At 49.8% G+C, this 24128-nt stretch overlaps 2 protein-coding genes across 4 annotated transcripts in view; both read right to left on the reverse strand.

Moving 5' to 3' along the window:
- Positions 1-6962, reverse strand: part of ZBTB8A (zinc finger and BTB domain containing 8A) — a 28026-nt gene extending 21064 nt beyond the window's left edge. The window contains 2 exon segments of the mRNA XM_087876767.1: positions 5147-5243; positions 6703-6962. Of these exon segments, the coding sequence (XP_087732893.1) occupies positions 5147-5153 (7 nt within the window). The 5' untranslated portion in view covers positions 5154-5243; positions 6703-6962.
- A 9487-nt stretch (positions 6963-16449) lies between these two features.
- ZBTB8B (zinc finger and BTB domain containing 8B) overlaps positions 16450-24128 on the reverse strand; it is a 43883-nt gene continuing 36204 nt past the window's right edge. For all 3 annotated transcript variants that reach the window (XM_034413189.3, XM_034413190.3, XM_034413188.3), the window contains 2 exons: positions 21480-21658; positions 16450-20679 (listed from right to left, as the gene is read on the reverse strand). In XM_034413189.3, coding sequence (XP_034269080.1) covers positions 20377-20679; positions 21480-21658 — 482 coding nt within the window. In that variant the 3' untranslated portion in view covers positions 16450-20376. The remainder of the gene's footprint in view (positions 20680-21479; positions 21659-24128) is intronic.

The following is a 24128-nucleotide window of genomic DNA, read 5'->3' on the forward strand; positions in this document are numbered from 1 at the left end:
AGCTCTGCTCCTGCTCTACTAGTGAGCATTAATACATTCCGTGGTGTTGCTCCTTGCCTTGCTGCTGGATCTGACAAGATACAGGGTGGAATAGTCACCAGCTGTTTCTTCCTTCCTGCCTAACATCACACCAGCCCTCATGCAGTGTCAATCATTATATCTGCTGTCTCCCCCTGGCTGGATAGCAGCAAGGTGGAGGGCTTAGGGGCTCCCAATGTTTGAAAATGTTTTCAGTAGCTACCAAAGTGTAGCGATTGTTTCTATAGTGCAGCATTTCTCAACCTTGGCAACTTTAAGAAGTGTGGACCAACTCCCAGAATTCCTCAGGCAGTCATGCTGGGTGGGGAATTCTGGGAATTGAAATCCACACATTTTAATGTTGCTAAGGTTGAAAAATATTGCTGTAGTGGAAGCCTTCTCTTTCCAGCCTATCACTTTCTTCCTTCTCCCTACCTAATTAGTGCACAGCCGTTACTTCAAAGGGACCAGGTTTTGGGATTTGTACAAAATAGCTTTGATTAACAATTGACCCAAGACACTTTGGAGTTACATGTTTTGGGGAGGGTATAGTGTAGTATGCAGGGGAATTGATTTGATGATCTCTTAGGCCCCTTCCAATTCTATGATTCTATTATCCTCTTTCTGACTCCGAGTTTATTTTTATTTATTTATTTTATTTCCAATTTATATGCCGCCCTTCTCCCTGAGGACTCAGGGCGGTGTACAGCCAGAATTAAGAACATGAAATACAAATATTAAAAAACAATTAAAATATATATAAATTTGGCCCAAAAATTAAAAATCACAAACCAATTAAAACATTTAAAAATTTCTTCTTAAGCCAGCCCGGCTTGCTGGAAAAGGTAGGTTTTAAGGGCACGGCGGAAGGCGCTGAGGTCTTGGATTCTCCTTATCTCTGGGGTCAACTGATTCCAGAGGGTAGGCGCCCCCACAGAGAAGGCCCTCCCCCTGGGGGTCACCAGCCTACACTGTTTGGCTGATGGCACCCTGAGGAGGCCCTCTCTGTGGGAGCGCACGGGTCGATGGGAGGTCATCGGTAGCAGCAGGCAGTCTCGAAGATAGCTAGGCCCTATGCCATGGAGCGCTTTAAAGGTGATGACCAAAGGTGATGACGCGCACCCGGAAGACCACCGGAAGCCAGTGCAGCTTGCGCAGGAGCGGTGTTACATGGGAGCGCCATGCTGCTCCCGTCACTACCCGCGCTGCTGCGTTCTGGACCAGTTGGAGCCTCCGGGTGCTCTTCAAGGGGAGCCCCATGTAGAGAGCGTTGCAGTAGTCAAGGTGAGAGGTGACGAAGGGCATGAGTGACTGTGCACAGGGAATCCTGATCAAGAAAGGGCCGCAACTGGCGAATCAGGCGAACCTGATAAAAGGTCCCCCTGGTTACAGCCGTCAGATGTTCCTCCAAGGACAGCTGCATATCCAGGAGGACTCCCAGATTGCGAGCCCCCTCTGTGGGGGCCAAAGACTCGCCCCCAATAGTCAGTGATGGAGTCAACTGACTATATCGGGATGCCAGGTGCCACAGCCACTCAGTCTTGGAAGGGTTGAGCTTGAGCCTGTTCCTCCCCATCCAGATCCGCACAGCCTCCAGGCACTGGGACAACACTTCAAGGGCATCGTTGGGGTGGCCTGGGATGGAGATGTACAGCTGGGTATCATCAGCGTACTGGTGGTATCTCACCCCGAAGCCATGGATGATCTCACCCAGCGGCTTCACATAAATGTTGAACAGAAGGGGCGAGAGGACCGATCCCTGCGGCACTCCACAGATGAGAGGCCTCGAGGTCGACCTCTGCCCCCCTGCCAACACAAACTGTGACCGGTCGGAGAGAAAGGAGGAGAACCACCGTAACACGGTGCCTCCCACCCCCAACTCTTCCAGCCGGTGCAGCATGATACCATGGTCGATGGTATCAAAAGCCGCTGAGAGATCTAACAGGACCAGAACAGAGGAGCAACCCCTGTCCCGAGCCCTCCAGAGATCATCAACCAACGCGACCAATGCCGTTTCCGTGCTGTGCCCAGACCTGAAACCCAACTGGAACAGATCTAGATAAGATGTTTCCTCCAGGAATTGTGGAAACTGTCGCGCGACCACACTCTCAACAACCTTCGCCATGAAGCGAAGGTTGGAGACAGGATGGTAGTTGGCAAATATTTATTTATTTATTTATTTATTATATTTCTATACCGCCTTTCTCCCGTAGGACTCAAGGCGGTGTACAGTCAAGAAAAACATAGACATACAAACACCACAAAATTGCTAATTAAAATTGCCACTTAGTTTGGTCAATTAAATAAAACCCAGAATTAGATAACATTTAAAAAATCATTCGCATGTTTGTATGTTTAGCCCTGCCTGTTGGAACATCAGGGTCTTGAGGGCACGGCGGAAAGCACGAAGATCAGGGATATTCCGTATCTCCGGGGGCAGTTCATTCCAAAGGGTTGGAGCCCCCACAGAGAAGGCCCTCCCCCTGGGAGTCACCAGTCGACATAATTTGGCTGACGGTACCCTGAGTAGTCCCTCCCTGTGAGAACGAACTGGTCGGTGGGAGGCTATTGGTGGCAAAAGACGGTCTCGTAGGTACCCAGGTCCTAAGCCATGGAGCGCTTTAAAGGTGATAACACCTTGAATCGCACCCGGAAGACCACCGGGAGCCAGTGCAGCTCGCGTAGAAGAGGTGTTACATGGGCGTAACGAGCTGCACCCATAATCACCCGCGCGGCTACGTTCTGGACCAGTTGGAGCCTCCGGGTGCTTTTCAAGGGGAGCCCCATGTAGAGAGCATTACAGTAGTCCATACGGGAGGTAACTAGGGCATGAGTGACTGTGCGCAAGGCGTCCCGATCCAGAAAGGGACGCAACTGGCAGATCAGGCGAACCTGATAAAAGGTACCCCTGGCCACGGCCGTCAAATGATCTTCTAAAGATAACCGTGAATCCAGGAGGACACCCAAGTTGCGGGCCCTCTCTGTGGGGAGCAAGATCTCATCCCCTATTGTCAGTGATGGTACCAGCTGACTATACCGGGACGCTGGAAGCCACAGCCACTCGGTCTTGGAGGGGTTGAGTCTGAGCTTGTTTCTCCCCATCCAGATCCGCACGGCCTCCAGGCAACGGGACATCACAGCAAGGGCATCATTGGGGTGGTCTGGGGTGGAGATGTATAGCTGTGTGTCATCAGCATACTGATGAACACTCACCCCAAAACCACGGATGATCTCACCTAGCGGTTTTACATAAATGTTGAACAGAAGAGGTGAGAGGACTGACCCTTGCGGCACCCCACAAATAAGGTGCCTCGAGGTCGACCTCTGCCCCCCTGCCAACACAAACTGCGAACGGTCAGAGAGGAAGGAGGAGAACCACCGAAGCACAGTGCCCCCTATTCCTAACCCCTCCAGCCGGTGCAGTAAGATACCATGGTCGATGGTATCAAAAGCCGCTGAGAGATCTAATAGGACCAGGATTAATTAATATTGCCGGATCCAGGGACGGCTTCTTGAGGAGAAGCCTCACCACCGCCTCTTTCAAGGCAGCGGGGAAGTGACCCTCATTCAACGAAGCGTTGATAACACCCTGGAGCCAGCCTCGTGTAACCTCCCGGGAAGCCAGTACCAGCCAGGAGGGACACGGGTCCAGTAAACATGTGGCCGCACTAAGTCTCCCCAAAATCCTGTCCACATCATCGGGAATCACAGCATCAAACTCTTCCCAGGTAACATTCTCAAGACTATTCCTCGTCACCCTGCCCTGATCTACCCAGTCAGAGTCCAAATCCCCCAAGATCTGAGCAATTTTGTCATACAGGTATTGTCCGAAATCCTCCGCCCTGCCTTCTAAGGGATCCTCCCGCACTCCCAGATGGAGCAGGGAGCGGGTCACCCTGAACAGGGCGGCCGGACGATTCCCTGAAGTTGTTAATGTTTCTGGGTTTACACAATTGGCTAATTCCAGAAATGCCTAGTATTGTGTGAATACAGCTACATTGATTGGTGGGCTAGTAGGTGGCATGTAAGCTAAATTGTTGTTGGTGCCCGTGAATCCCCTTTCCATAGAAGTTTCGCCTTAAAAGAAAACTGTGCCCATTGACACTTTGTCAGAAAAATGAGCAGTGGCCAGGGTCTCTGCTCCAAATTCACTTCTCATCAATTTTCCGCAACTGCACAGGAACCCCTTTTCCCCAGAATTGATTAAGGGTAGAGAGAGGGATTCAAAAAGCTGCCTGATTGGGAAGCTCGTGGAGAAACTTTGGCCATTCTACAGCTGAGTTTTGACAATAAGTCCCGAGTTAAAACCCTTCATTTAGTTTGAAGTTAAAGGGGTACTGAAAAATGTATTGAGTATGAGGGGATAATATGAGGAGATAGAAGGGGAACTCATCAAATTTGCAGTCAATACCAAACTGGGGGGAATAGCCAGCACTTTAGAAGATTGGCTTAAGATCCAGAAAAATCATGAACCCTATCCAACAAGATGTAATTCAAAAGTAAGGTACTTAGGTAGAGAAACCAAATACACATGAATAGAAAAGACAGTACTTGGCTCAACAGCAGTAACTCTGAGAAGGATCTTGGAGTCCTAGTGGACAATCACTTAAATATGAGCCAGCAGTGTGCTGCAGCTGCCAAAAAAGCCAATGCAATCCTAAACTGCATCAACAGAGGGACAGCATCAAAACCATAAGAATTTATAATACTGCCCTATACGGCAGTACTGAGTACACTTGGAATACTGCATCCAGTGCTGGTCATCAAGATACAAAAAGATGGTGAAACCCTAGGAGTGCAGAGAACAACAACAAAAATGATAAGGGACCTGGAGACAACCATTTGATGAATGTTTGAGGGTATGACTAGGTATGTGTAGTCTGAAGAAGAGAAGACTCACGGGAGACCGATAGCCGTCTTTCCGTACTTGAAGGGCAATTACAGGGAGGAGGGAGTTCTTATTCTCTTCTAGTCTAGTCTGTAGGCTAGTCTATTTTAGTCCTGTCCAGTCCGGTTTATTCCTCAGCAAAAATGTTCCCATGCAGACCTATTTTTGTTTTGCAATCAGCCCGTTTAGTCAATGGCCATCCTCACACAACAAACTAAGCCCAAAAGCTTGGATACCCACATGACATCTTCTTCCCCAGCTGTCTGCTGCATCTCTGCCACTGTTGTCCAAACTGGACTTTATAAGGAAGACTTTCAGAATGCAGGCAGTTGATAATCTTATAAAGAAATATAAATAGGTTACAGGATGTGTCTGTGCAAAATTCAAAATGCCACCAACCAGGTTCTGATCAGGCAGCTTCAATCTTGGTTACAAAGCAAGGCACATTGATGCATAGTTTACCCAAACTTGGCTTGGGGTGCTGGGCAAACCGTTTGCGCCTTGTTGGAATCTGACACTTAGATCTGAAGGGTCCACCAAAATCGATGGTTGATTAGCGCCAAACTGGCATACTAGGCGGTGTGGGTGGGTTATTCTCCATTACTGTGGTCTTGGCTGCTGCTATCTTCCCTTCTTTCCAAATTCCCCCGTCCTTTTACCAAGAGCAGGGAGGAGCGCGGAGTTCTGGAGGGGGCTAAAGGGCCTCGGGACCTGGGGCCAGGCCCCCCAAAGCAGCCTTCCCCGCCAAGGCTTCTGGCCATTCGAAGCAGCTGCTCAGGTGGACTCGCGCCGGGCGAATCTCTCCGCGGAGCCCGGCTGGTTTCCTCAGGGCGGCAGAAGCCTCCGGCGATGAGAACCGCGGCTAGCCCGCTTAAGTCCCGGAGGCTGGGCGTCCCTCGCTGGCGCGGTTCGGGCAGCATCTCCGGCCTGCGCCTTGAAGGCCAGGGCTGGGGGAGGGGGAATTTCCCGCCCCTCCGCTCTTTGCTGGCAGGCCGGAGGGCCCCGCTGGCGGCTCCCCGGGAATGCGCCGCTCGGTCCGGCGGGGCCAAACCGCCATTTGAAGGGCAGCGCGCAGCGCCGGGGCAGCCGGAGGGTCCCCGCCCTTCAGGTGCGCTCCGAGGACGGCCCAGCGCGGCCACTGAGGAGGCTCCCGCGCCGTGGCGCCCGGGGGCCGAAGGGACACGCGCCGCCTGCGGACGCCCAACCGCCCGCCGCCGCAGCGAGCGCCAAGCGGGCAGCTGGGGAAGCGGCGGGGCCAGCCCGGCCGAAGAGGGAGGACGGCGGCGTATTGGCAGAGGGCGCCGTCAGTCTTTGCCCGCGCTTCCGAATTGGCTGCTCGGCCGTCGGGAGCCCCGGGAGCCCGCCAAGGCAGCGGCGCTGGTGCGGGAGCCCCTGGAGGCTCGCGGGGGGGGGGGAACGCCGCTCCCTCTCTCCCGCCCGCCGGATCCCCGGCCGCCCGGCGCTGGTGGCGATGCGGCAGCCCCCGCCCGCCCGCCCGCCGTCGCCCTGCCCGCTCGGTGCCCAGTTTGGGGGCGCCCTGGGCGCCCGGCTCGCAGCGCCGCGCCCGACAGCAGCGGCCGCGCCGCTCTTTGTTGCGAGGAGCGAGCGCCGCGCCCGGGGCGGCGACAGCGGCAAATGGCGCCCGCCCGCCCGCCCCCCGGGGACGCTGGGGCGGCGGGCGATGGGGGCGCAGGCGGGCCCCTTTCCGGGCGGGCGAGGCAGAGGCCGCGGAGTGCGCTCAGCCCACCCGACGCCCTGCTAGCCCGGGCTGCTGCCAGGCGCCGCTGGTGACTTACCGCTCGGCGGAGGCTGGGCTGGGCTGGCTGCGGCTCCGGAGGCGGGCGGGCGGATGGAAGGAGGGAGAGGCGGGGGTGACGGTGGGAGCGTCGAGGGCTCCGCCGCCCGCAGCCCGGCTGGAGAGAAACAAAGGTGGCTGCTGACGTGGGCGGTGGAGAGAGGCGCCCGAGGGCCGGGGACACAATTAAAGGGGCAACGCAGCGAGCGCGGCAGGAGCCAAGCGCGCACGCCGCTCTCCGCCTGGCCGCGCGCGCCCCTCCTCGCCGCTTCGGTTCCGCCGGGCGCCCCCCGCCGCTGCCCCGCCCGGCCTGGCGCCCGTCCGGCTGGCGCTGCCCTCCCAGACGCCCCCGGAACGCCCGCCGGCGCCCTGGCCTCGCCCGCCGGCTCCCCGTCGGGCCGGTGGCTCCCCACGCCCGGACTTCCCCGGCCGCCCGCCGTTTTCGCCCGCCCCCGCCCGGCCTTTGCTGCGGCCCCCGGCCTGATGCGAGACGAGCGGGTCGGAGGAGGCTGATGCCCGGCCGTGGTTCCGTCCACAAGGACGGTCTCGCCGGCCCGGTGGGACCAGGTGGCGAGCTAAGTGGCCGGGCTCCCGTCGCCTCTGACCAAGTCCAAGCGGCCGGGCGAGCTCCGGGAGGCCGTCGGCGGCCGAATAACGGGCCGGAGCGCTTCCGGGCGGTGCAAAGCTCTGCGAAAAACGGATCGGACGATGCCAGGGCGCGCCTGCGGTTCCTGGACGGGCGAGTAACCGGGTGGTTAAAACCGCCTCTTTTCCGGCCGAAACTGAAAAATGCCCGAGGCATCTCGCAGGCCCCGGGATGCACACCCGAAGAACACCCGTGTTTGTCTCTAGAAAGCCCCGGAGGCCATTCGGTCCCGCGCCGCCCGGGGCAGAGAAGGGTGTCCGGCCTTTCCGGAGCTACTGCGACCGCGGCTTTGCCTAAGAGGCGGACTCCTCCCGCCCATCATTCAGTCCTCCGGAGCTCCCGCAATTATTACCCAGCTGGATCGCACCGAAAGTGTCTTTCAATAAAAGGGGTGTGTGTGTTATTTAGTGAGAGGAAGTCTCCACTTTGCCAAAGGAGAGTCAAGATCCCCATAGACGGAGGGTATTGAGGGCAACTATTGTGTATCACTGCTATTCCCACTCACAGACCAGAGCAGGACTGGCATTAAAAACAGGATGTGACAATTTGCTAACGTCCCCCAGGTTAAACTGTGGCCACCTGTTACGGCTCAAGAAGTCCAAGAATTTATGATCGCTTTTTTAACGCTGAATTTGGAGTTGTGTAAAGAGCCGGGGCTCCTTTTGCTCTTTGGCTATTCTTTACTTTGGTGCAAAAGGATTCTCCATGCCAGAGCTCATTGCTTGCAAAGGAAGAGGGCAGAACATCTGAGATGAAGATCTGAGGGCCGATTCAGTTCATTTTGGAAAACTTTATGGGCAAAGAGGAGGAGTGATATTTGTTTTTTTGTTTGTCCTATGTTACACACATTGTAGTTCAATTTTGTTCAATTGCTATGCACATTAAACACTTGTAGATTAAACTACAAACAGTACACTCTTCCAAATGCTTTTTAATCCTCAGCTTACAACCATTCATTTAGTGACCTTTCAGTTACGTCATTGAAAAAAGTGACATTTCACCACTACCACCTCCCCATTTCCCACCATTAGGTACACAGATGTGGATTGCCCCCAAAGCTTCCTCCCTCGTTTCCTCTTTGATGGCATGAATCCAGCAAGGGGCCAGGCCAACGATGGAGATCCTGCCATGCTGCCCCCCTTGACAAGGACATTAGTCCTGCAAAAGAAGAGGGAAGGGGGAGAGAGAGAGAGAGAGAGAACAAGGAAAACCAGGATTAGATCACCTTGGTTTGTCAGGGTATGGGTTGTGGAAGCATTTAAGGAGTTTGGTGGCTTTAAGATGTTTAAGGTCCACTCACTCCGTTTTGGAAGGGGGAAAGTCTTTCCATGCCACTAGGTACTGGATCTTCCCCCAGTGTTTGCAGGAATCCAGGATGTCTTTGACTTTGAACTGCTGCTCCCCTTTGATCATGAGAGGCTCAGGTGGGGCAGGGTGGCATTAGAGGCAGGAGGGAAGAGCACCTCAGGTTTCAGCAGTGGAAAATTGGGTCGATGCACCTGAGTGTAGGTTAATCAGGCATTTAATGGGAAAAGGTCCAACATACTTGGGCCCATTTTTTTCGAGGGTTGCCTGGATTACAAGTATGTGGTAAACAGATACACCTGTTCTCCTGCATTAAAGTCTTTAGGCTTCATGCATTTTTTGTCTGCTTGCTTTTTATAGGTGTCCCTCACCTCTTCTAGCGATTTTCTAGATAGTGGTCAGATGTCTTGTATACCCAGTCTTTGAGAGAGGTGATGGGGGGGGGCATGGGCAATTCCAGTATTGAGGCAAAGTCTTGGTCCATGGCCACCTTGAATGGGATGAATCCTGTGCTGCTATGACAGAATTATTGTATGCTACTTCAGCAAACAGAAGGCGCTCCGTCCAGTTGTCTTGCTGGTAGTTTACATAACACCTGAGGTACTGTTCTAGAAACCCATTAGCTCATTCACACACCCCATTAATTTGGGGGTGATGACTGAAGCTTAATTCCTGGGAGGTCCCCAAAAGTCCCAGAAACTCCTGCCAAAACTTCGAGGTGAATTGGACTCAAAGATTATGCATTGCAGAGCACCATGCTATAGACAATGTTTAATGAAAAGTTTAGCCAAGGCATGGGCAGATGGGATCTTTTGGCAGGCTGCAAAATATACTTGTTTGGAGAATAGGTCCATTACGACCCAGATTACCGTATTTCTTGAGCTCTCAGGGAGTTCTACAATAAAGTCCATGGAGATTTCTTTCCATGGAGCGCTAGGCTCTGCTACTGTTTGAAGGAGCCCTGTTGTTTTCTCTTGCTGTCATTTGGCTGAGGCACATACTGGGCAGCTTGCCATATACTCTTCAATATCCTTTTTCAGCGATAGCCACCAAAACTGTTGTTTGATCAAATGGAGCATTTTATGAACCCAAAATGCTCCATAGTTATAAAGTCATGACTTTTCTCTAGAATTAGTGTCTCTGGCTTTTCGGGACATACAATTTAGTTCCCACCCAAATCAAACCATCTCTTATGGTGCATTCATCCTTATGTTTCTGGAAGCATTCGTCTCCCTCCAGGGTTCCTTTTAAGGTGGCTTCAGTTTTTGGGGCCCTTGCTTTCGTTTGTGCCCTGATGGTTACTGGGGCCACTAGTTGGTGGGAAGGATGACTGGTCTGACTATTTCTGGCTTAAGAGTGAGGCATTCATTAATACTGAGGCATTCTAGATAGTGCATCAGCTAGGAAGATTTTTTCCCACTGGGAGGTATTTCAGTGTGAAATTGAAGCGATTGAAGTATTGCGCCCATCGAACTTGTTTAGGTGACAACTATTTTGGAGTGTGTGTGTTAGGGCCTCTATATTTTTGTGGTCTGTCCAAACCTCGAAAGAAGCCCCGACCACCATCAGAAAGTGCTCCATGTAAGTAATGCCTATCACACTGGTATGCCTCTTTTTCCCAAATGGTTCACCGTCACTCGATGTTGGTGAGTTTTTTGGATGTGTAGGCACATGGTTGTGGGGGGCCCTCCTGGTTTCTTTGTAGGAAGACTGCCCTCACAACCACAATGCTGGCATCGGCTTGGATGACAAAAGGAGCATTTGGGTCTGGGTGCTTTAGGGCTGGCTTGGCTGCAAACAAAGTTATTCAAACGCTGCTTGACAGTTCATTGTCCATTGGAGTGGCTGGCTGTTTTTATCAACTTTGTGACATGGAGAGAGATTTGTGCAAACGATGATAGAAGTTTGTGAATCCTAAAAAGCTCTGCAGCTCTGTTTCCTGGTATGGAGTGGAGCCCAGTCCAGTACTGCACAGACTTTCTCTGGGTCCATTTCTATCTCTTCGTGGGATATTCAGTAACCCAAGTAGTCAATCTTCCTTTGATGGAACTCACATTTAGAAAGTTTAGTGTATAGCTGAGCAGCACAGAGTTTCTTTAGTACTGTCTGCACCAGCCTGACGTGCTCCACCATAGTTTCGGAATAGATTAAAATGTCATCTAAATATACCAGTACCCCTTTGTATGTTCGTGCAGCACCTCATTTATCAGCTGCATGAGGACCGCAGGGGCTCCTTGCAGTCTATATAGGAGGTCTCTGAACTAGAAACACCCTAAGGGGCAGTGGAATGCTGTCTTCTACTCATCTTCCTCTTTGATCCTAACTCAGTAGTATGCTTCTCGCAGGTCTAGCTTTGTGAAAATTTTCCCCTTTGCCAGATGGGCCGGCAGGCTTTTCATTAAAGGCAGGGGGGTGGGAATTTTCCACACAGAGAGCGTTTAACCCTCTATGGTCCACACACAGATGGAGGGACCATCTTTCTTTTCTCAGCACAGAACCGGGGAGCTGGGATGGCTTCCTGGGGTCGGGCCGGTTGAATGAACCGCCATTCTAGATTTTTGGTCAACGAAAGTCTGTAGCTCGCCCAGTTCCCTAAGGGTAACTGAATATAGCTTGGTCACTTGTTACTTGGAAAAAGTGCTAACAGCTCCTGATTTTTTTTGCCACCATGGACTAAAACACCCCTCCTGCAGTGTGTACAGCAAGACTCACAAATCACAGAAATTCCACACAAAAAGACAAGATTGTCCACAAATTGAGAATGCCTTTCTCAAGAGAAAGTTTCAGGTAGTCCTTGACTTACAACCAGACTCCCCAAAAGGCATTTATCACCTGGTTTCAAGGTTCCAAAGGCACCCCCCCCTGCAGTCACGGGATTGCATTTTGCAGCATCTCAGTCACATGACCATGATTTATGACAGGTTTTGCCAGAAACTAGCCTTTACTTATGCCCATTGGTGAAAATGGATTCACTTAATGATCACTGCAAAAAAAAAAAAGTCATGAAATCAGGCACTATAAGATGGTGCCCTGCTTAATGACCACAACAATTTACAACTGTAATTTTGGGTTCAATCATGTAATCCCTCTCCAAAAGATACTGGCATAAGCCTCACCAAGTTCATATTGTTGTCAAAACTTTATTTTGTTCACAGTAAGTTTCAAAAGTCCTGGGCTGCTACAGCTATCTGAAGAGACATGACACAAACATACAAAGACTTAATGATGCACCAATGTGGAAACAAGACTACCAAAGCATTTCCTATTTGTTCCACATCCTGCAGAGAAAAGATCACAATGTGGGCAATGAGTGACCTTTGTCGATTCTCCGCTTTGGTTTATTTCCAACCCTTTTGCCTTGAGACAAACCAAACATCGGGAGGGGGTTGCTTGCAAACACAGGCCAATGGTGGACAGCACTGGAGAACTATTTCACACAGACTAATTTGCCAGATTTTGCTTGCTTGTAGATGAATCTTTTTCAGACTTCTTTTGAATTCTCTGCCCCTGGTGTGCATTTATTTTTTATTTTTTTGTCCTATAAAAATAATATTCTATCTAACATAAATGATGGCCAAGAGGAATTCCAAGAAGCAGCTGATTGAAAGCTGCCTCCTAAGTTTGGAGTGGAAGGAGACCGGTAACTAGGTTGTCTTTTCCTTGGTGTGAAAGGGGTTTATCTTTGGGCACCAAGAAGGATGTTGTTTAGGAGACAAAGTGCTTGGTGACTCAGGAGAAAAGATGGCTTGCAGCCTCTTATGGAAAAGCAGGCTTTAGCAGCGCTGGGACAGCCCACAGCAAGGTCATGCCATGTTCTGATCAGATGCTACGTTCTGGTTACAAAGATCTATGCCAAATATTCTCCTTTCCTGGTGTCTATGTCAGCATTTCTTAAATCTTGACAGCTTTAAGATTTGTGGACTCACCAGCATGTTGGTTGGGGAATTCTGGGAGTTGGAGTCCATGCATCTTCAAGTTGCCTTTGCCATTTTTAGTTACTGTAACATTTCAGAGAGGAGAAGTCTGTAGAGATTCTGAGTCATCCAGGTCATGGTTATCCCAAAGGTGCTCCCCCCACCCCCCGGAGGCAACTGGACTTTGTTTCTTTTGAGAAGTGAAACGTCTTCAAAAGAAAAAACAAGAAAGTCCAGTTGCCTTCCAGAAAAAAAAAACCACCTTTGGGACATTTCAGAGGGTACATAACCTGTAACCCCCCCTCATTCACGATCTTATACAAGAGGGAGGAGCGGACCTGGCGGGTATTACGGAGACCTGGTTGGGCGCGGAGGGCGGCGTCCCTCTGGTCGAAATGTGCCCACCAGGCTTCAGAGCATTCCATCAGCCGAGGGTGCAGGGGAGGGGCGGGGGGTGGCGGTTATTATTAACGAGGATCTGGGTCCGAGGGAGACCGCTGTGCCTCAGATAGCCGAATGTGAGTCCCTCCTTGTGAGGTGGGGTCATGGGGTTCAGATGGGCTTGTTGCTTACGTACCTGGCTCCCTGTTGCGTGGCAACAGCCCTACCTGAGCTACTCGACGTGATGGCCACGGTGGCAGTAGATACACCCAGGCTTTTAGTCATGGGTGATTTCAACTTGCCATCCGTTGGTGAAACGTCTGAGGTGTTCATGGTTTCCATGACGGCCATGGACCTGACCCAATTAGTTCATGGCCCTACTCACAGGGGAGGTCACACTCTGGACCTGATTTTTGTCTCTGGCCAGTGGTCATATCCCCAATAACAAGTGGTCTTGTTATTGGGGATATAGACATGGAACCCTTGTCATGGACAGACCACTCACTCCTTCGCCTGGATCTTCGAACCGCTGCCCTCCGCCGCAGGGAGGCGGATCCAATTAGATGGATCCGCCCCAGGCGCCTGGTGGATCATGAGAGGTTCCAGATGGAGCTTGGGCCATTTCCTGAGGATCTAGCACATGACTCGGCCGAGGACCTGATAGCTGCCTGGGATCGGGCAGCTGGTGGGGCCTTGGACCAAGTCGTGCCTTTGCGGCCTCTGACTCGGTGCTGATCCCGAGCGGCTCCTTGGTTCACCGAGGAGCTGAGGGAAATGAAGCACTGGAAAAGATGCCTGGAGAGCGGTTGGAGGGCCAGTCTCGCTGAATCTGATCGAACACTGGTAAGGTCGCATATTAAGGCCTACCTAGTGGTGATAAAGACGGCAAAGTTTAATTACTTTTCCGCCTCTATTGCGTCATCAGGGAATCGTCCGGCCGCCCTGTTTAGGGTGACCCGCTCCTTACTCCATCCGGGAGTGCGGGAGAATCCCTTGGAAGGCAGGGCGGAGGATTTCGGACAATACCTGTATGACAAAATCGCTCAGATCCGGGGGGACTTGGACTCTGACTGGGTAGATCAGGGCAGGGTGATGAGGAATAGTCTTGAGAATGTTACCTGGGAGGAGTTTGACGCTGTGACTCCTAATGATGTGGACAGGATTTGGGGGAGACTTAGTGCGGCCACATGTTTACTGGACCCGTGTCCCTCCTGGTTGGTACTGGCTTCCCGGGAGGTTACACGAGGCTGGTTCCAGGGTGTTATCAACGCTTCATTGAGTGAGGGTCACTTCCCCGCTGCCTTGAAAGAGGCGGTGGTGAGGCCTCTCCTCAAGAAGCCGTCCCTGGATCCGGCAATATTGGCCAACTACCATCCTGTCTCCAACCTTCGCTTCATGGCGAAGGTTGTTGAGTGTGTGGTCGCGCGACAGTTCCCACAATTCCTGGAGGAAACATCTTATCTAGATCTGTTCCAGTCGGGGTTCAGGTCTGGGCACAGCACGGAAACGGCATTGGTCGCGTTGGTTGATGATCTCTGGAGGGCTCAGGACAGGGGTTGCTCCTCTGTTCTGGTCCTGTTAGATCTCTCAGCAGCTTTTGATACCATCGACCATGGAATCATGCTGCACCGGCTGGAAGAGTTGGGGGTGGGAGGCACCGTGTTACGGTGGTTCTCCTCCTTTCTCTCCGACCGGTCGCAGTTTGTGTTGGCAGGGGGGCAGAGGTCGACCTCGAGGCCTCTCATCTGTGAAGTGCCGCAGGGATCGGTCCTCTCGCCCCTTCTGTTCAACATTTATGTGAAACCGCTGGGCGAGATCATCCGTGGCTTCGGGGTGAGACACCACCAGTACGCTGATGACACCCAGCTGTACATCTCCATCCCAGGCCACCCCAATGATGCCCTTGAAGTGATGTCCCAGTGCCTGGAGGCTGTGCGGATCTGGAGGGGAGGAACAGGCTCAAGCTCAACCCTTCCAAGACTGAGTGGCTGTGGCTCCCGACATCCCGATATAGTCAGTTGACTCCATCACTGACTATTGGGGGCGAGTCTTTGGCCCCCATAGAAAGGGCTCGCAATCTGGGAGTCCTCCTGGATATACAGCTGTCCTTGGAGGAACATCTGACGGCTGTAACCAGGGGGAACTTTTGTCAGGTCCGCCTGATTCGCCAGTTGCAGCCCTTTCTTGATCGGGATTCCCTGTGCACAGTCACTCATGCCCTCGTCACCTCTCGCCTTGACTACTGCAACGCTCTCTACATGGGGCTCCCCTTGAGGAGCACCCGGAGGCTCCAACTGGTCCAGAATGCAACAGCGCGGGTAGTGACGGGAGCAGCCTGGTGCTCCCATGTAACACTGCTCCTGCGCGAGCTGCACTGGCTCCCAGTGGTCTTCCGGGTGCGCTTCAAGGTGTTGGTTATCACCTTTAAAGCGCTCCATGGCATAGGGCCTAGCTATCTTCAAGACCGCCTGCTGCTACCGACCTCCCATCGTCCTGTGCGCTCCCACAGAGAGGGCCTCCTCAGGGTGCCATCAGCCAATCAATGTAGGCTGGTGACCCCTAGGGGGAGGGCCTTCTCTGTGGGGGCACCTACCCTCTGGAATCAGTTCCCCCAGAGATAAGGAGAATCCAAGACCTCAGTGCCTTCCGCCATGCCCTTAAAACCCACTTTTTCCAGCAAGCCGGCTGGCTTAAGAAGAAATTTTAAATGTTTTAATTGGTTTGTATTTTTAATTTTGGGCCAAATTTATATATATTTTAATTGTTTTTTAATATTTGTATTCCATGTTTTTTAATTCTGGCTGTACACCGCCCTGAGTCCTCAGGGAGAAGGGCGGTATATAAATTTAATAAAATAAAAAAATAAAAAAATAAATAAAATAAATAACCTTGTGGGATTTGGGGCAATTTTTTGGGAATCCCAGCTATCACTGTAGTTCTGCATGTCAGTAAAAAAGTCTTAGTTGAATTCAACTTCCAACATTTTGGTTCCTCATTTAAAATCACATTTTTCCCACAACAGTTCAAAAACAGAGATTTTCAAGCTTCCCCAGACCCTCTTAAAATGATTGAATAATCAGGAACTAATAATAAGAACTAAACAAAGTCAGATCTGCTTAGAATGGGAAACCACCAAAGTTGTGGCTAAACTGGGAATTTCAAACATCCCAGGAGGAGGAAAGGCACTCAGTTTTGGTAAAAATGATACTTTTACCAAAAGCTATCTTGGGTGCACATGGGAAGCACCAGGAGGTGAGCTTGAACTTGAGGGAGACCTCAAGCAAAACATGTAATTTCACTAAATTTAAATGCAACTTTAGCACCAACCTGCCTACCTTTGAAGTCTCGGAATTCAAGATTTATGGAAGTTTTGAGTGGGTGTCTTTAAATGTATCTTTTTAAGGAACTTGCTTTAAGTTTTCGTTCAATAAACTCTGGTGATATAAAAGCAGAAGTTAAGAATTTCACCACATTAAATCTCATAAAGATTTAAATTTTGTAGTCAGAGAGGAAACCAAGCAAAACAGCTTTATTTTAAAAAATCAGTTTAAAGATCTCTGGTTTAAAAACTTACTACTCATTGAAAACAAAATAAAAGACACTTTGGAGAGGCTGAAGCCTCCCTAAAAGCATTTGTCTTTTTCAGTCAATGGGACTCCCCAGCAGGGGAGACCACTGAGGCTGGTAAGCAGTCAGGAAAACAAGGCCATTAATCTTGCAACTGCATCATCAAAGTAGAGAGAAATAGTTTCAAAATATTAGTTCAAACAGCTTCTTAGGCTCATAGAAAAGTAATCAAAATTATATTTCCATTCTTTTTAAGTATTGCTTATCAAAATGCCAAATTTGGATTAGACTAAAAGGCTTCATAGATATATAACAGAACTTAGCATTTGCAGGATGAAAGGAATATGCAGGCGGTGTGTCCTCACAGGGAAGCCAAAAACAATACAATTTCATGAAACACAAATGGGATGAACAAAATAACCCACTTAGTTTTGGCCAGAATGGGAATGTTGATTAGAATTCTCTCCTCTTTCCCCTTATATAAATAAGCTTCATTTTCCACTCTCAAGAAAATTCCTGAAACCAGACTGAATTGTCTGATGCAAACAAGAATCCTTAAACCTCCGAAGAGATCTACAGTAAACCGTTATCACCAAGAAAACTGCAGCATTCTGTCCATTAATCAACAGATTTGTGTTGAGCATGGACCATCTAGACTTTTCTCCCCAAGCCAGAATAGCAATAGTATTTACTGTTGACTTATATACCACTTCACAGTGTTTTACAGCCTTCTCTAAATGGTTTAGTCAGCCTATTGCCGTCAACAATCTGGATCCTCATTTTACCAACCTCAGAAGGAGGGAAGGCTGAGTCAACCTTGAGCCGGTTAGAATTGAACTGCTGGCAGCTGGCAGAATTAGCCTGCAATTTATTTATTTATTATTTAAATTTCTATACCACCCTTCTCCTTTCGGACTCAGGGCGGTGAACAGCCAAAAATAAAACATTTGTACACAAAAGTTAAAATAGTTTCAAAATAATTAAATAAAGTTTGGCCCATAATTTAAAACATTTCAATTAAAATCAGTATCAATTTTAAAACCAATATAAAATCAGGCCAATACTGTATTCTGACCACTGCAGAAGCCCACAACCCAGATGGATTAATGGTCTCACCTGTCCCTTCAGGAGATTGTGATGTTTGCTGCTCCTACTACTCTCTCTCAATGCTTCATACTATTCCTCATCATTGCCCATCTCCTGACTTCCTCCAAGGGGCAAAACCTAATCTACTTTATACACCTTCAGGCTGCCTCCTGGATGATGGACAAAACTTTTGTATTAACACCAGGCCCACTGAGGACAATTTACATCTTCTGACTCCTGAAACAGCAATAGCTTCATCATCCAGAGGCCATGGCAGAAAAATAATGCTCCCCTGAGATGGGTTTATACCACAATTGGGTCCAGGCAGGGCCATGAGCTAAAGTGGGCACAGCTTAGACAGCTGCAGTGCTGAGTTGGTCAGAGGTAGTTCAGCACACTTGGGGGGGGGGATCCAGGTTGTGGGATGCACAGCTACTCCAATTCCTTGGAACCTGACAATGTAAAGGCAAAATGAGGGAAAATAAAACAAGTCAAAGGAGCAGTTACACAAAGCAGCAGGGCTTTGTGTAATCACATGCACTATTTTGAACTTTTTCAATAATCACCTTGGGGATTCACACTTGGGAAATATGGAAGCAGAGGAGGGACAATTCTGTTTTTAAAGAACAAGGATACAGTAAGCAGATTTTTTTAGCCAGCTTTTACAAAGGTTGTGATTGGCCAAGGTTGACTTCCATGTCTTAGGGAGAACTAGAAACCAAGTTTTTCTGCTCCTAGTATCTGGGTTGGTGCTATTCAGATGTGTCAGATTAATCTCCACAATTTCTAGTTGGTAAAGCCAGGTGGGACCTAGTCCAGCACACTGGGAAGGTCACCAGGTGTACTAACATGTGGGAAGCGCCTTGGGAGATGGGGAGAAAGGCTGCCTAGAGAACTGCCAGGTAAGAGAGACAGCTTAGTCCACAGCTGGGGAGTGGACGGGGCAAGAGGCCGAAGAGAGACCTTCCCTAGTTTCTCAGACTGTAAAGATGATGGCAGGAGACTTACACCTTCAGACTTGCAAGATTCTATGAATGTAACTTTACAATAAAGTAGAATTAACTTATCTGGTCATTTTTCCTGCCTGGTCTACCTGGTAACGTTGACACCAGGATGGAGAAGGTGAATTTATTCTGAATACGGAAAATACAAACCACTACATACAATTTTAGACTTTGATGTTTGCTGGCTTTTCTTTTGGTAACTTTGTTCTGTTATATCCAATGTGTTTTGATAGTTTAAATAGCCTCTAGAAATTCAACCTGAGGACATAAATTGAGTAATTTCACATTCTATAGGAAACTAAATCCCTAGTGTATACCATCAATGGGAATAAAGCAAAGTTGAAATTGTATTTTTTTAAAACATAGAACACACACGAGACAAACTTGTAAGACGATACAACACAATCCACCCATATTACCATGTATCTGTGCAATGAGAGGCATGCATCCTGGAAAGAAGTGGGGCAGTAAACTGAAGAATTGTGGCTCATTGCTGACTCAGTGTTCACAATACAACCACCACCAGAAAGGGGATCCTGCAAGGGCCCAATTTCCCCCACCCACCAGGTCCAGAACGTGGACATTCCCAGAAATCTTCACAGAATTGCCTTTGCAATGCACAAGGGCAAAGTGGAGTTCTGTCAACTTTGACCCGACAGGCTCATTCCAGGCTCTTTGCTGGGCCCTGCCGGAGGTCCCAGCTCAGCCACCAGTGAAGATGCTGGAGCTCTACTCAACAGCCCTTGAGGCCACGTGTCCCTGCCTCTGGCTCCAGAGCACCATCGGCTTCCCTCTCATATTTCTTCCTAGAAGCATGAACCATGTGGAGTCATCAATTGTTCTAAGGGCCCACAAGCGGTACATCCTCTGTGGTAGCTTACACTGTGCGCGTGGGGCCAGCCACAGCAACCATCGGCTTTGGGTCCAATAAATGAAGGCAGCTGCTGATACCGAGCCAGTCAGGCAGCAAAATATCTTGGTGTTTCAGTTGGAGATGCTGAGAAATGAACTTCAGACTTTCTGCTCCACTATCACCAAGTGTAGCCATTAAGTCCTGCCACGGATACACAGCTCAAGACAGAAGAGTCCCTTTGGTTTAAGCACAAAGCACATCAGTGCTCAGTGCACTGCAATCCCCAAGGTTGTTACTCCAGAGATTTGTAAACTTTTTATGTGCCCTTGACTTGAGGCAGAGCCGAAGCATCCATTTAAATTGGTGATAAAAATATCTAAAAATTAGGATTCGTTGTAGCAGTTCTTCAATTCAGACATCAAACTGGTGATGAAGTTTCCAGTTTTTGCACGGAGAGAGTGGTGTTTACATTTCTAAGTTAGAATTAAAGATCAGAACAGGGAGGAAGGGAGGGAGGAAAGCTTGTCCCCCCACCCCCAAATCTTTTCTGGATCCAAAGGGTACTTCAAGGAAAAAGTAGCAGCAGGGAGGAAAAAGAGAGGCTGCACCAAGTAAGCAGAGAAGAGGCCAGCTGCAAAAGGCACCCAACCTCTCAGAACTGCAGCTGGGAGCCCTGGTGCTCCCACTCTTGAACCCGGAATCCTTTCCAAATAAGTCATGCACAGCAACGACGATTGAAAAAGGTGTTTCAGAATGACAAAGTCTATCTATGGTCACCAAAAGAGAATTATTTCTGTTTATATAAAAAGGACCCAAGTTCATGCAATTCTAGGTAACTGTATGGGTCGACCCATCCATAATAAGGAAAAGGGATTCCCAACCGTGCTCCAGCCCCTCCCCCCATCCCCCCGCCCCACTGCTACATCAGTGCTTCTTCATGGAGGCCCTGCTTATGGTGGGGATCGGCCTCCTCGTCCTCAGGCGGATCGTTTTCATCCCCCGATTCAACGTAGATGGGCCAGTCGTTGTCTGGGTCACTCTTTTCCGGCCCTTCGGAGGAAGGCTCCATGAGGCTGAGGTTGATGGGCACCGAATCCTCATGTGTGGTGGTGACACACGTGCAACTGTCACACAAGCCAAAGCGACGCAAGCCTTGAGTCAGGCTGCTGGTGAACGTCCGCCGGCAGCCTTTGCAGATGATGGGCTTGTTGGACCGATGGACCTGGAGATCCAAACATCAAGCAGGATGGTCAACCACAGGTGGCAGTCGTGGTCAGGATGGCCTTTGCACAACTTTATACCCATCCTGGACCAACATGCCCATCTCAGATACCCACGCCCTGGTCCCCTCCCGTCTGCACTAGTGTAGTGCCCCCAAAGAGCCTTCAGAAGCTTCAATCAGTGCAGAATGCAACAGCCCAGACGAGCCTGGACTTGCGCATGGTCACCTCGTTTACGAGAGCCACACTGTCTGCCAATCTGCTTCCGGCCCAGTTAAGATGCTGGTTGTCACTTTTAAAGTCCTGCATGGCCTGGGACCAAGCTGTTTGAAAGATCACCTATAATGTCCCATCTTCCATCCACCCGGCCCACCCAAACAGGAAGGCAGGGCACGTTACGGGATTGTCATCTTTTGGGACCACAAAAAAAGGCCTTCTCGGGGGTGGCCCCTTCCTTCCCCCAGAAGTATGATTGCCCCCCCCTCCCCACTGCATGGAGATGGGGCGATCAAGGGGTTGGTATGATTACGTTGCTGCTGCCTTGGGGGGCAGGGAGAATGGGTTGTGTATGTTAATGTTGTGAGCTGCCCACGGTCACCCGGGTGTGAGTTGGGCAGCCATATAGATTTGTACAATGAACAAACAACATGGCTGATGCCCCAAACTCTGTGTCTCATCTGTACCGGCCCAAGTCATGCCCAGCCCTTTTCCAAAAACCTCCCTGACTTCCACAAGTTGATCACCCGTTGCGATGGGAACACGGCTTCCCCGGATGGGTGGGTGCAGCCGACGTGCCACTTACACTCAAGGCGTGGCTCCGGAGGTGCTCCTGGCGCGTGAAGCGCTTGCCGCAGACTTCGCAGGGGTAGGGCCTCTCTCCGGTGTGGGAGCGGATGTGGCGCTTCAGGATGCCCTTCTGCTTTGCTGTGTAGGGGCAAAATGGGCACTTGTGCAGCTTGATGGGCACCACAAGGACATCACCTTTGGGGGGAGGGAAACAGCATTTGGGACTGTTTCAAAAGGGGGTGCGAGTTTCAAAAGAGGGGATTTAAAAGTAACAGTGCAAACATTTGGGAGAGGAAAGAGCATTCGATTGCTCTCTGCTTGCTACAGGATATAAAACTTAAAATTTTAAAATAATTAAAATTTTATTTAACTAAGCTTTCGTCAGCCATCTGCTGACATCGTCAAAGTATTAAACTACCATTACTCTACCATTACTTTAATACTCTGACGATGTCAGCAGATGGCTGACGAAAGCTTAGTTCCGGAGCTCGCAGGATGTTGCTTCTTTCTAATATACCTGGAACTCGTATTTTTAGACTAGTTTGTAATATATATCACTTTGGCAACTGGCGCAATGCTACGACCAAAAAATTGGAGGCTGGGGAGAAGGACGCTTCTGAATTCCCGTCACCCTGGCCAGTGGTTTTCCTTGGGAACCCACTGGGGAGTTCTCTACAGGTAGTCCTTGACTTACGATTTTAATGGAGTCCAAAATTTCCGTTGTAAATCATGACAGTCATAACGGCCAATGCCAACCTGATTTTACAACTATTTTTTGTGGTAGCTATAAAATGAAGGTGGTGTTTTTGCCAGAAACCACTTGTAAAGGCTGGAAAGTGGCATAAAACATTGTAAATCATGATCACATATTTGAGTGTAATATGGCTGTGTGCACACACCACTATCAGAACCCCAGAACAGGGTTGTAAATGCCTTTTGGGGGTCCATCATAACTTCCCCTTTGCCACATGAAGCCCCGAAATCCAATTCAGCTTCTGCTCTAAGGAGAGGCCAAACATTTTACGCACCGGGCTGGCATCTGCTTTGGCAGGTGGATGCAGGAGAGCACAAGGTCTGACACAGCCATCAGCAAGCTGAGAGTAACAAAACTGGTGGCAAAATAAACCAGGAGCAGATCTGAATAAGAAACTGAGTTTTCAAATTGCAGGAAATGACAGGCGTGTGTACTCTGCATGGGTCCCTCCTGGCTGCCTTGTTCTGCCCCCCCACCCCCCCCGAAAGAAAGTTTTAGGCAGGTTTCAAGAAGGGCAGCAGGAAGGGGAGCATAAGCTAAAAGCACTGGAGAAAAAATGGCAGGAAGTGGAAAAGTAGAGGGGAGCGATAGGATACCTGAAAAGGAGGAGACAGGTTAGCTTCCAAAGGTAGACCAGACAGAAACTCAACCAGAAGACCCTTTATTGTAAAGCTACATTAATAGACTCTGAAAGTACATCTCCCCCCACCCCCGATTCCTTTTACAGCCCCAGAAACTAGGGAGGGTTTCTTCTGAGCCTCTTGCCCACCTCCCCACCCCCACCTCTCATCTGTGGGCTCTTATCTGACCGTTCCCTAGGTTGGGTCTCTTGACTGAGACTCCCAAAGTCTTCCCTAAATAACAAGAAGTTAAAAAGAAATGTCTATTTTTGTTTTTCCCAGCTTTTAGGGCATGGAATGATGGCCTTAAGTTACAGGAAGATAAATTCTGCTTGAAAGTTCAAAAAAAACCCCAACCTCATAGGAAAAAGAGAAGTTGGATGGTAGAACCCATGGCCAGGAATTGGCCAGAGTCATGAGATGGAGAGCTATTTAATTTGCTAAATAAGTAAATAAAAAAATAAACAGATGTCCCTTTCCCTCAAGCAGAGGCTGGGCAGCCACGTGTCAGGAATGCTGCCAGATAGATCCTGCACTGAGCCAGAGGATGGACTTGCTGACTTCAAAGGGTCCCTTCCAACTCTGGCCCCCTCTATTCTGCCTTCCACCTCTCCAGGTTTGCATCGTTTTGGCCCGCTGCTGCACGTGTAATGCAGGGCTGAGTTCACATGTATTCCCACGTGATTTCGGAATCATTCTGCCCCAGAGCATCTCACGGAAAGCCATTAGTGGCACATGGGCGACCAAAGGTAGCAGCGATACAAAGACGTGCCCTAAATCGCCGGACGTAGCTCCAGGGACAATGCTCCGAAGCCTGCTGGGAATGCTGCTGCTTTTTACGAATTGGCTGGATTCACGTTCTGTGATGATGTACAGCAGGGCCCCCCCAACACCTGGGCCGCTACAGGGCCGCAGCCCGTTGAGAAGCAGGTCGCTGAAGAGGCAGGCAAGCATGTGAAACTTCAATTGAGCATCTGCAGGATTTGGGTTGCATGCGTGAAAGCATTTCCGCCTGCCAATGAAACCACTGAAGCCACTGATCTGTGGAACCAAAAAGGTTGGGGACCACTGATGTACAGGGTGTATTCTTTTTAGACATACCGGGTACAAACATTTGAGCACAGGTATTCCTTGACAACCATTTGTTTAGTGACCATTCGAGGTTACAATGGCACTGAAAAAAGTGATTTATGACCATTTTTCACACTTATGACCACTGCAGCATCCCCTTGATCATGGGATCAAATTTTGAATGCTTGGTAACTGGCATATATTTATGAAGCTTGCAGTG

The sequence above is a fragment of the Pantherophis guttatus genome, chromosome 10 (genome assembly GCF_059756535.1).
Source record: "Pantherophis guttatus breed Tessera chromosome 10, ASM5975653v1, whole genome shotgun sequence".
Lineage (NCBI taxonomy): Eukaryota > Metazoa > Chordata > Lepidosauria > Squamata > Colubridae > Pantherophis > Pantherophis guttatus.